This window comes from Acartia tonsa, chromosome 3 (genome assembly GCF_053477335.1).
Source record: "Acartia tonsa isolate MP-2025a chromosome 3, ASM5347733v1, whole genome shotgun sequence".
Taxonomy (NCBI): domain Eukaryota; kingdom Metazoa; phylum Arthropoda; class Copepoda; order Calanoida; family Acartiidae; genus Acartia; species Acartia tonsa.
This window is the reverse complement of record NC_137262.1, coordinates 6090511-6103810: the sequence shown is the minus strand read 5'-3', so window position 1 is coordinate 6103810 and position 13300 is coordinate 6090511. Positions and strand designations below refer to the sequence as shown.

General features: G+C 31.6%; 1 protein-coding gene across 2 annotated transcripts in view; it reads right to left on the bottom strand.

Annotated features, from left to right (window-relative positions):
* LOC145313138 (tetratricopeptide repeat protein 39B-like) overlaps positions 1-13300 on the bottom strand; it is a 49786-nt gene that overhangs the window by 20429 nt on the left and 16057 nt on the right. For both annotated transcript variants that reach the window (XM_080152412.1, XM_080152413.1), the window contains exons 4-9: positions 13173-13248; positions 10409-10507; positions 7416-7484; positions 5547-5659; positions 5010-5057; positions 2902-2992 (exon numbers count right to left, since the gene is read on the bottom strand). In XM_080152412.1, the coding sequence (XP_080008538.1) occupies positions 2902-2992; positions 5010-5057; positions 5547-5659; positions 7416-7484; positions 10409-10507; positions 13173-13248 (496 nt within the window). The remainder of the gene's footprint in view (positions 1-2901; positions 2993-5009; positions 5058-5546; positions 5660-7415; positions 7485-10408; positions 10508-13172; positions 13249-13300) is intronic.

The following is a 13300-nucleotide window of genomic DNA, read 5'->3' as shown; positions in this document are numbered from 1 at the left end:
GGGAAGGTTTAAACCTATTTTGGGAGAGTGTACCACCGCCCGCCCAATAGAAATGGCTAAAAATAAGAGAAAAAATGCCGCCTAGCGGATATTTCAGTTAAACAGCTAAAATCCCAAGAACCAACATTATTATCCTTAACTAGCGGCGAAAAAATATATTAGGTGACCCGCTAATCTATAATATTAATGAACAGAAGAGATTTTATGTACCTCTAGAGGCGCAACCGCACATTGTACTTACTTGAATTAAAGTTACAAGTTGTGGAATATCAACACCACAACTTAAAAATAATCAAATCAATTTGACTTAAAGTCGTGACGTGTCCAATGGATGATGGTAAATCAAAATTAATCAAAATTAACATTTTTCTATCTCAAAATATTATTAAATTTCTTTTAATAAAAAATAATTATTAACTAAAAATCATCAAAATCTACATAAAAAAAACATTTACACTAATTTAATAAGGTACTGAACAACAAACATATTACAAAAAACAAAAAAATGATCTCATCTAGCGGTGAAATTTTGAACTACATAATAAACAAATATCATATTTTGATCAGTATTTACACTGGTACAGCCATATTTAATTAGTCTGTCTGCATGTGTCTGTCCGTATGTCTCTCTATCTGTCTACTGGATGTCTGTTTGTTTGTTATACCGAAGGAGCTTGCTAACCGCTGAACCGATATGGTTCTTCTTAACAGATTATGCTTCAAATAGGTCCTGGGAAGTTTTATAACTATCTTCGGGGAGTGTACCACCACCCACCCAAGAGAAATCGCCCATAGAAAAAAACTATCCTCCCCCCCCCATAAATTTTTTAAGGGGAAAAGGGTCGCCCCCCCCCCTTAACATGTTTTATATACTTTTCTTTTAAAACTTTATATTAAAGAATTGTGTTATCGAATTCAACTCCCCCTCCTTTAGTGTCCCTAGAGGCCTCTAGGGGCGTAACCGCTAGAAAGTAAAAGTAAAAAGTTTCATGACACAAATTTACAATAAATTAGACTTAAACGTCGCAATTGATAATGTAACAAAACGAAATTGCTGATAACTAAATGGCCCTTTAAAATTTATAATTTAGTTCTAAATTCTCTAAAATGTTTTAAAAGTCTGAAATAAATATTTACAATTTGTTATTTTTAAAAGCGAAACTTTTCTATAATAAGGGTCGGTCCGTCCGTCCGTCCGTCTGTAACGGATAGCTTTTTCGTTAATTTAGGCATGTTATAATTGTCCTATCGATTTCAAACTTTGCATGGTGATTCCTGTAATATGTAAGTACGATTTAGAAGCGTAGCAACTCTATAACCACTACCAGAATGTCCGTACGTCCATTTTCAACATGTTGATTTTTTTACTTTTTTAACAACAAATTTGTATGTGATCTAATTATCCGATTGATCTGATTTTTTGTATACTGATTCCTGGGACAACAAAGTATTATATTATAAGCAATGCAACTCTATAATCAAGTCATAAAAATGTAAGTATGTCCATTAGGGTGGGTTCATATCGGAATTAGACAAAGCGGGGATATGCAACAGATAAAATTAACCTTAAAAACATTTCTGACTGAAAAAGAATTTTAAAAAATTGAGTTTTAGAACACGACCACTTAAAAATATAATTCATTACTTATTAGTATGCAAAGACGACATTCAAAATTTTTTTTGAATCAGAACTATGGCTTCATGGTGCTCCCTGGAAAGGCCTTAAGGAGCTGAATCAGGAACTTTTGTTCGTTTCAAAATATCTCGTTCCTAGCCTTAGAAATCACTAAAAAACCAAAAATTTTTAAGGTTTATTGAGAATTGTCCAATTTGTAGAGGTTTTTTAGATTTTCTCAGGCTAGTAACGAGATTTTTTGAAACGGACAAAAGTTCCTGACTCAGCTCCTCAAGGCATTTCCAGGGAGCACCATGAATCCATAGTTCTGATTCAATAAATTTTTGACTCTCATTTACAAATAGCTACACACACAATTGAATGTCTGGTCGTCAGCGGTTTTAAGACTTAGGATAAATTTTAAATCATCCAGAGGTGTATTATATCTATATAAATTGAGTGCAGATCCCCGCTTTGGCCTCAGAAAAAAAATGTCCAAAATCGACCCACCCTAATGTCCATAAACATTATCCTGTATCAAGCAGTTTTTAACAAATTTACTTACAATTTTGCTTCGACTCTTATACATTTATATTCTGATTATTCAGTGTTGACACTATACAAGTGTTTATGTCCGTTTGTCCTACAGTTTCAGAGCTTCGCTTTTATGGATGTTGTCATCCTTGTTCAACTATAAATACAGTTAAGCACAAAACAAAATAGACAAAAGAAAATTGTGTTTTATTGTAATTTTTTTCTTTAACTTATATACTTACTTCATTCCTCTGTAGCATGAAATAAAAATATGATTGATTAGTTTTAAGATAGGGTATATAATATGTTGATTGAGTGAAAAAAAAATATTATCAATTTATTAAGTTTATGTAAAATTAAATCAAATAATCTTATTTTCCCTCTAAATTTTAGCCCGTCAACTGGCATGATAATTTAATAGATTTTTTTGTTTTGAAATATCCAATCTGAAGTTCTTTGTTTTTAAACAAAAGCTGCTAGCTGCGAAACGGCTGAACGTACATGTTAAGCCGCACATCCTTATAAACGGCATAAATGGGCCTATAAATAATCTGGAATAAAATAGATCCAATGATGCACAGCAGAGCTGAACTGAAGAAAACACTCATAAAATAAGACTTTTTAGCGCATTTCTGTACGCTGCGAGATTACTGAGTAATTGCTATTCCAGATTATTTATAGACCTTCTTTTCTCGGTTAAAATTGATAATTTTTTCGTTCACTTAATCCAATTACAGTCCTAATAATAATACCTTTGTAGCAGAAAAGCCCACAAACTCCATGAGTTTAGTAATTCTGGCGGGTAATAATGACATCAACAGATTGAAGGTTCCAACTCCAAGTCTAAAATGAAAATAAATAAAAAACAAATCCATAACATTTTTTGTAGCTAAACTGTTAATAAGATCGTAAAGAATACAATCACTGGCAACACCCCCCTTAAAATCAAAATTAAGAAGATCTCCCATCCCCTTTTTACACCCCCCTGATTAATCGCTGTGTACGCCACTGATTGGCAACTCAATGTACATATCCTAAATCTTTAGGCCAAAATAGAGATTTAAATTAAGATATTGCAATATTTCAATATTCAAAAGAGATTATTTTCAATTGCATGCATAGTAATATGCTTTGTTGCATATTTATTTATTTATTTATCTTATTTATATTCTTAGGGAATCTGTAATCGCAAAATCGCAATCAGCCGCCAAAATTCCCAAAACCCACAGTTAGTCGTGAAACAGCTATTTAGCAGCATAAATGGGAATTTCTAGTCGCAGCGGCAGGCACTATCCAAATTACAGCAGCCGTAACAGTTCTAAACATTTTCAGCCGCCAAAGTAGGTAAAGGCCTTATTTTCCAATAAATACTAGACAATTTCAGCGTCAGACGCAGAAAACAAAACATGAAAAAAACCCGCAGCTGTCTATACACGTTAATCAACTTTTGGAGTATATATAAAGAAAAGTGTACATGCTATAAAGACTAAAATACATGTATAAGAGTGATATAATGTCATTATTTACCAAATATTGAAAATACACTTTGGTGGCACGCAAGTAATATAACATTATTTATATACTTAATGTGCATTTCTTTATTGAAGCTTTTCTTTGGTTGGGTAAGTTGGTATACCTGATATGCTTTAAGAAATATAACATAATTAACAACATATTGATGAGTATTATGATAATGAAAGTGGGCCCAATCCTATAAAATTTCTTAAGCTAGTCCATGAGTAAGGTTTCCCTTAGTCACGTGCGGATGGGGGGTTTCAAAAAACCCCCTTAGTTTCAAAATTGGGATGGCATGCCCATTCCAATTTTTATCCCCTAATGATTTTACACCCCCCTGGTGAATCGTTTCCCTAACCTTACATAGATGTTGGGGAGTATGTAAACCTTAGGAAACCCTAAAAAATGTAATAAAAATTGACCCAATAATATGGCAGGTAATGTTAGAAATTTAGTTTGATACTATATGTTTTTAGCTCTTTATGGAAAAAATTAAATTCCTTCAAAGATTGTTTCGATTTTAAAATAACAACTTTTGTACACATTTTATGTATGCTGTCATACTTGTTATACAGACAGGAATCATGATCTATAATCTTATTATCACAGTAAATATTGAAAATGGTTTTGATCATATTACCAAACTTTGGATAATTAAATGCCAACAAGGATGACAACATCCATAAAAGCGAATCACTGAAACGGTAGGACAAACGGACATTAACACTTGTATAGTGTCTGAACTGAATAATCAGAATATAAAAGTGTAAGAGTCGAAGCAAAATTGTAAGTGAATTTGATGAAAAACTGCTTGATACAGGATAAGGTTTATGGACATTGAACATACTTACATTTTTAGGACCTGATTATAGAGTTGCTTCGCTTATAATATTGTTCTTTGCTGTCACAGGAATCATTATACAAAAAATCAGAGCAAACGGATAATTAGATCACATTAAAATTTGTTGTTAAAAAATTAGAAAAATCAACATGTTTAAAATGGACTTACGGACATTCTGGTAATGATTATGGAGTTGCTACGCTTTCTAAATCGTACCTAACTACTACAGGAATCATCATGCAAAGTTTGAAATCGATAGGACAATTCTAACATGCCTAAATTAACGAATAAAAGCTATCTATCTCGGACGGACGGACCGACCCTAATTATAGAAAAGCTTCGCTTTTGATAACTATGACATAAAAATGACATTTTGATAATGAATCATAACAAAGCCAAAATTGTAGCGGAAAAGATATAATAAATAATATAAAAAGCAAAGCAAGGACTGACTGACTGGACAGACAAAGTGAATTATGGAGTAGGGTTGCTCTCAAAATTTACCTGACTCCACCTTCGAAATGTTCTTTGTGTTTGTCATTGCTCCAGTCCCTAACAAGAAGAAACAAGCTGTTAATTTTTTTTTCTAATTTTGACATTAATCTTTAATTGCTTACAATATTTTGTCTTTAAACCCTAACTTTAGTTCCAAAGATTGAGAACAGTATTTTTCATCGGGTGGAAAATTACACCACCCTAACAAATACCTACCAAAAAAAAGCAAATACAACTTTTTTCTAACTTATCCTGAACAAATTTCCCTAGCTATTTTAAATTAAGAATTAACCCTAATTTAAATAGTTCTTTATTGCATCGTATTATAGACAGCTTTCTACAGAAATTAAAATAAAATACTATAAGATTAAAACTAGTTTTGTTAGCACCGAGGTGCCATGCCAAATAGTCTAGCTATAAAAATTATTATTGATTTTAATATTCTTTGAAAATTGTCAGTAATACCGGTTCTAATCCAGCGGATATTAATAGGTTTCGAAGCTATTCTGGAAAATATTTTATTGATGACCATGGCTTCTAATTTACCTTTTATGTAGAATGGACCAGCATTCTTTGAAGGAGATATATGCTTGTCTAACTTTAAGTCCTGCCTTCATAAAAGATACCAAATTCTCGTCCTCACATATTGTCAACATTGCCTGCAATATAAAGTTTGAGTTTGTATTCATACCTTGGTTTTAGTAGCGCAGCCACTCTATAACTTACTTTGTCTATCAGCCCACCCGTTCAGCTGACCCGGCCTTGGAAAAATGACATTTGAAATTCTTGATTTAAATTTTTTTTTGTGAAAATTCCCTTGACAAAAAAGCACATTGTCTAAAAATCTTTTGTCGAATTAATTCAAACCTCTTTCATTTTTTTACAGAATGCACAAGGACAATAATAAACAGCAAGAGCGTACCAATAACAAGATAAAATTTCACAAAACAAATAGTAAATAAAAGTCATAATTAATAAGTTAACCTTAAATCATTAAATATAACATTCTAATTAGTTTTTTTTATCCAGTTAAGGCTGTTTTAGCTCTAAGGTCTTAAAATTCACCAACACAAGCTAGTTTTATAGTAGCTACGAAATTAAACAAGAAATGACAATTAGGATTAAAGTAAACAAAAATGTAAGCACGTACATCTGATCAAGGTGAAACATGTTTTAATCAAAGCTTCTCTTAAAGCAATGTATATGTCAGTCGTCAGTCATTTCAAATTTTATTTCTTGATAAGAATCTTACCAAAACGTGTACTTTCCCTATTCTATGGATTGTTTCATCCTTGTTATTAAATTACTTCTTTTATATAAACTTATTTATGAAGATTTATTATGCTTTGTTATTATATTTTCAATATAATATGTTGAAAAATGAAAAATTATATGTAATGCAGCAAAGTTGGTAAACAATTTTTTTTGTACATTTTGCTTGGTTATGAATTATTACCAAAAACTTCAAAAATACCTGAAACTTAATATACTTGAAAATAAATAGAAAATGTTAGAAACAGCAAAATCAATTTATAAATTTAATCTAACAAAAAGTTTTTTCTCCTAATGATCAGTGTAGCTACTCTATAAATAGTGGTTTATCACCTATAAATGTTTCTTAACGTCTTGTTCGTTGAAAATGTAATTTACTTGTACTAGCTTTTCGCTACTTATGAGAATAATTGCCTTAGTTTTTAATGGTTTTCCCTTTAAAATACGAAATAACTGCAGTGCAGTAATTATTTCTAAAAATAGGTAATGGTAGATAGGAATGTATATAATTTACATTCATATTCAAATAATGAATAAACTTGTATAACTTATATTTAGATCATGATATTGTGTCCTTGATCAATTTGTATTTTGTACAATCAAACATACCCCTCCCCCTAATTGTATAATTGATTGTTAGTTTTATTAAAATCAGGTAAATGGATATATGTTTAATTATTTCTTTACTGTACAATCAAGTGTTAAGATTTGAAAGATAAACGGCGACATATTCCCCATCTTTCAAAACCGGTCTTTAAGATAACCAGTGTCAAATGCCATGCTGAAGTCATATGATCAAATGTAAAATGTGTAGATTTTAAATGTAGAGTTTTTGTGAACGTTCCTTTTAGCGGATGTACCTCTAGCTTCGAGGCGAGACTTCATTTATTTGAAAACCGCAACTTTAATCGTGCAGTAGTTTATTATTTTTTTTCAGGCACGCCCAAGCTTTTTAAATTGAGGAAGGTAAAATGAGGGGTATCATAGGTTTCAGGGGTTTAATCTAATGTATTTTTTAGGGGGGTATAATTAGGGGTTTCAAAGTTTGATGACACCCCTTTACCCCCAACTTTGGACGTCTATGGTATAAAGAAACTAAATATGAACTTAAACAATTTTACATAGGGTTTCATTTGATATTACCTTCAAGAGAAGACATTCTCCAAAAACCAATTCAGCATGAACCTCTGTCTCTGTCATATCATTGTAATCCTAAAATAAAACATAGTATAGAGTGTTTGCGCTCATTTCTAGTAGCAAAGCTAAATTCAGTATGACCGTCTGTCAGTCCGACCGCTTTCCTGTAAATTGATATAGGGAAAGCGTATATTTCTCATCTGGTATTTAAGATAGACGACTGATTTTTTTATGAAGATTTATATCGCCAATGAAAATCTACTCTTCAATAAGCATCTCATTTTATTCATATTGTCTGCTATTTGAGGTAGGCCAACATAATTTCTTGTAAAGATTTTTCTGACCAATCAGCGTAAATTCTTAAATGTATTTTATTAGTTTTTTTTTATAATAGAGAAGCTTAACTAGATATGCTAAAATATTGTAGAGTAGACATAGGTTACAATGAAGAATAAAACTTTTGAAGTAATTTATTCTATTTTTTCTAAACTTTGCAGGAGAAAAAATGAATGCTATATACCAAAGAATTTATTATAATAAAGGTAAATAAAAAGGAAAGTATAATAGGTTTTCTATAAAAGATATAAAACTGTTATAATTTTGATATGTGTGTCTTTTATCTATTTAATTTATGGCATCTAGGATTTATTATAAAAGAACTAACATAAAAATAGTTCTGGCAAAAGTTATGTAAACAAGGATGGCAACATTCATAAGTTAAGTAAACGGACAAAGAGAGTTATAAAGCAAATGTTCAGTTTCCATAGCAAAGAAAAGAAAAATAGAGAATATGCAAAATTTAGAAAAAATAAGATTTATGTCTATAGAAGGCTTACGGACAGACAGACGGACAAAACAATGAATAGACTAGATGCACGCACAAACTATGTAGGAATCTTTCAGCTGTCTTTAATAGCAGCCGAGGAAATCACTTTTACCCCATAGCGTTACAAACTGACTGACGTAACGACAAATGAATTAAAGAGTGCATTCAATGCTAAATAAAGAATGTCTATATCCAAAAAAGCAAAGTTCGGCAACCCTAACCATGAAAGATAGTAGAAGCACTTTTAATATTGAAAAAAGGAAATTTTTCATATGAATGTACAAAAATATCATGTTTATTTGTCATACAATAGTATAAAATGAAGAATGCATAATAATATTGACGTATTTAACTTTAGAGATTTAATTATAGGGGCTCTCGCAATAAAGCAGAGTCTAATCGTCCTAAAAATTACCAATTACTGCAGTTATGCCTTTAAAAACAAGGATGACAAAATTTATAAAAGCGAAGCTCTGAAACGGTAGGACAAACGGCCATTAACACTTGTATAGTGTCAGAACTGAATAATCAGAATATAACTGTATAAGAGTCGAAGCAAAATTGTAAATTTGTCGAAAAACTGCTTGATACAGAACCTAGTAATAGTGTTTAACTTTTTTAGGGGTTTCCTTTCTCATCTCCCCTCTCATCCTTCGATTTTTGTTTCGTCACAAAGTTAAAAAGTTAGACACTATTACTAGGTTCCTTGATACAGGATAATTAATGTTTATGGACATACTTAAATTTTTAGGACTTGATTATAGAGTTTCTTCGCTTATAATATTGTACTTTGTTGTCTCAGGAATCATATCAATCGGATAATTAGATCACATAAAAAGTTGTTGTTAAAAAAGTAGAAAATCTGACGTACGGACATTCTGGTAATGATTATAGAGTTGCTACGCTTTATAAATCGTACCTAACTACTACAGGAATCAACATGCAGAGTTTGATATCGACAGGACAATTCTAACATGCCAAGGTAACGAAAAAAAGCTATCCGTCTCGGACGTACGGACGGACCCTAATTATAGAAAAGCTTTGCTTTTAAAAACTACTTTTAAGACCGAGTAAATATACATTTAAATATTCTGTCTTTATATAACAGCCAAGGATATATAATTAACAGTGTCAAATTAATTAATTAGGATAATTACAGACTAATTAATTACTTGTTTTCGTTATTATACTTATTATGTATAATCCTTGTATACAACTAACAGGATGTCTGTCTGTGTGTCTGTCTTTACAGGGAAGAATCTAATATGTCCCGGGAAGATCAATTATGTCTAAAAGTGACAAAGCATTGGGGGTCATCCAGGATGAAAAAAGTAAATTAAGGAAAACAGGAGAGTATCTTCGTAACTGGACAAAGTGTCTAAAAAATCAGCCATGTGACGTCATGAATATGAGTGATTATCCATCTCTTTTTTAGGGGTTTTCTTTGCCACTTCTCCTCTCATCTCCCTCATTTTTATGACGTCACATGGCTGATTTATAAGACACTTTCTTGTATGTTCACATGTTATGCTTGTAAAATTGGGTTATCACCGCAGAGTTAGAGCAACACAGATACCCAGCTTTCTTTCCTTACTTTAAAATAAAGGGACTTTGAAGGAAAGCACAAATTGTAGAGATATATGAAAAACACATAGACTTGTAAGCTAAAGTACTATAACGTTGCGACATGCAGACGGTCGGACAACAGATCTATACAATAGATGTATATACAGATAACTACCCCCTCCCCCATTTTGCAATGACCTTTTTCGTCGGCTAGGAAATTGTTTTCTGCTACTAGACTGTGTTAATATTGCCGACATCGTTGGTTGATTTTCAATGACCCAATAGAGAGTCAGCACAAGGTCATTGCGATAGGGCAATACAGTTATTTACCCCTCCCCCCTCTAGTGTTTTACTCTAATTGTCGGACAAATCTAAAATTATAGAGTAGCTGCGCTACTTTTAAAGAAGCTAGTGAATAATAAATGCATATGGCATACCTTTCCTTTCATCATGTCTCCTATGCCTCCTTTCTTCCTGAAATTCTGGATGGTTGCTATAGACTCAGAAATAATATTACATACCTTTCCTTTCATCATGTCTCCTATGCCTCCTTTCTTCCTGAAATTCTGGATGGTTGCTATAGACTCAGAAAGGGCATATTACTTACCTTTCCTTTCATCATGTCTCCTATGCCTCCTTTCCTCCTGAAATTCTGGATGGTTGCTATAGACTCAGAAAGGACTCGGCTAGCTGTTTCCACATGCTCCTAAAATTATAAAGAGATTAGTAAAATTATTTTTTTTTACTATTGGCGTAGAATCTTAAAAGTAACCAAATATCTTTTTGTCTATCTGTAGATTAGAGTAAAACACTAGAGGGAGAAAGGGTTAAATAACTGTATCTCCCCATCGCAACCACCTTGCGCAACCTTTCTATTAGGTAATTGAAAATCAACCAATGGTGTCGCTTATTTTAACATAGCCAAGTAGCAGAAAAACTATTTAGAAGCAGATGAAAGAGGTATTTGAAAAATGAAGGGAGGTAGTTGTCTGTATATACAACTATACTATAGATCTGTTATCTGTAGCTAAAGATCTCTCTAACCGCTAGACAGATATTATATTGATTTACAATGAAGTTTCTAATAGGTAAGTTCATAAATAGTTTTTGGAAGGGTACCACCAACCTACCAAGAGAAATCGACCGTGGAAAAAATGCCTTCCCCACCAAAAAAAGATGAACTCCAATTTAGTTTCCGAAAGTGTACCTAGCGTCCGCGTCCTATCTCGAAATTTGCTACTAGCTAAAAAAGCTTCAAACTTCCAAAAAAATATTAAAATTTTAAACATTAAAATTTTGAATGTATAGGTAATGTATAAATCGCTTTGTTCTCACAAATTTCCGGAGTAGCTGAAAATAGGGTCTGCAATAATTGGGTTATCTGCTGTACACTTTAGGAAACTAGGGCTCGAATAGGAAATCCATTTGGAGTTCATCCAAAAAAAACTGTATAAGGCCAAGGGTATATTTATTAATCAGAGGTGGGAGGGGGGTATATCATTTTATCATATATTTTCCCTTAAAATCCCTGTATAAAAGTACATTTCAAATAATGCTTTTTAAGATTCGAAAAAGAAACGTATTGAAGACATAAGAAAACTTTTTAATGAATTTTTTTTTAATATTTTATCATATCATTGTGTAGCTAATCCTATATCAAGCCTTCTTCTATTGTGCAAATAAATCAATTTGCACAGTTTTTCACGGTTTTGCAGGGATTTACAAGTGCAAAAATAACTAATTATAGCATTGTATTATAGACAGATTTCACGGATATTGAAAAGAAAAGCTTAAAATCAGTTTTGTTAGACCCGAGATCCAGGCTTACAAAACTGGCATCAATTCATGATTTTTTTTATATATCCTTAGACAATTGTCTGTTATTTACATCATTTTTCAGTATTGCCGAGAATGATTTCAAAGCCATATTTAAAAATTTTTATTTAGGTTTTTTTTTTAAATGTATATTAAATGGCATTTATAAAAGATAGTTATATTGTTTTAATTGATACAATACAATTGAAAGTCTTATTGCAAAAAAATAAAAGATACAAAATAAATATTTAAATGCTAAAAAGGTAGATTTTTTCTTATGTGAGGGGCGAAAAAATGCGGCTGAAAATGGTGAGATGACGTGTAGAAAAAGCTTTGACTGTTTGTTGTCAGGGAGTAAAGGAGGGGATAATGGGCAATTAATTCAATTTAAGAGTTTTCGCTGAAAAGCAATGAAAACCAGATTTATCCAAAAAATTTGACCAAAATTGTAAGGGGATCATGGTAATATAATTTAGATTTAGACAAAATTAGTTCTAAGAAAAAAATCATTCACTTGAAAAATAAATTACCAATACATCACAATGTAGTAAACATTCTGTATTTAATCACTATAAAATCGTGTTTAGAACTTCGTCAACCCTTCTCATATATTTTTAACTGCAACCTAAATTCAAGGGGTTCTTAAATTGTGTAATACATAAATATTACAGTAGAGTTTCTATACATGAAATGATATTTTCTTGGGAATAAATATTTGTTAAAACCAGCCATCTTTTCTGTCTGCTATATTCAAAACTAACTCCGCTAGTTAGTGGGGCATTGATGCGCTAGTACCCAAAGTCAGTCAGAACCTGCTGAATTCGTGCACATTCCCTTTAAGCCAGTACCCAAAGTCTGAGACTCTTAAAAATTGAATATTCGATCCATTGTCCCCTCCCTTCCCCCCTGCTTTGTTGTGTAGAGAGAACAAACATCAAGAGGGTAAATGCATTTAATGTAAAACCAATGAAAGTATTTTCCAATTCAATGGTTTAGATCCATTTTAAGCCCTCCCCTCTCTATTTGAATGATGATTTTTAGAAAAAAAATTTAGTTTATTTAGAGGACTTAAAACCATTCATAAAATTATCATTTGTCAGGTTGTCTGACCGTCTGTTATGATTATATTAGCTTTTAGAAGATTTTGTTTAGCTCATGGATGTTATCATCCTTGTTAAAGGATTCCATGTTTTTCAAACAAAATTAACATCAAAGGTAAGGGGTTCCTTACAAAAATTATGAATATCACCAAATCAATTACTTTTTCTGCAACCAAAGTATGAAAACCCAGAAACGTTTTAGGTTCAATTTTGGAAATAATTTTACATATTAAGACTTTGAAGTATAAACTATTATGAAAATAACTGTTATATACCTCATAAATTGTAGAACTTAATTTAAAATCTAATTGTTTTCTGTATATCATTTAATATGTTTTCTTGGGACAAAATTTATGATTTGAGATATATATTTCTTACATTTCTTTCTTTTTACGATAGACAAATCTGGTAACATTTTTAAAAAGAGTAGCGCAACTTCTGTATAGTTAAGTTTACCTGTTCAAACGTCATGACTGCTTTCAGATAGTTGAAGGTTCCATAGCCAAGGGCATGGTAGATACTCACGTCACGACTGAAAAAAACGACTATAATAAAACTTTCTTAGGTTATTTAAAATTATAATG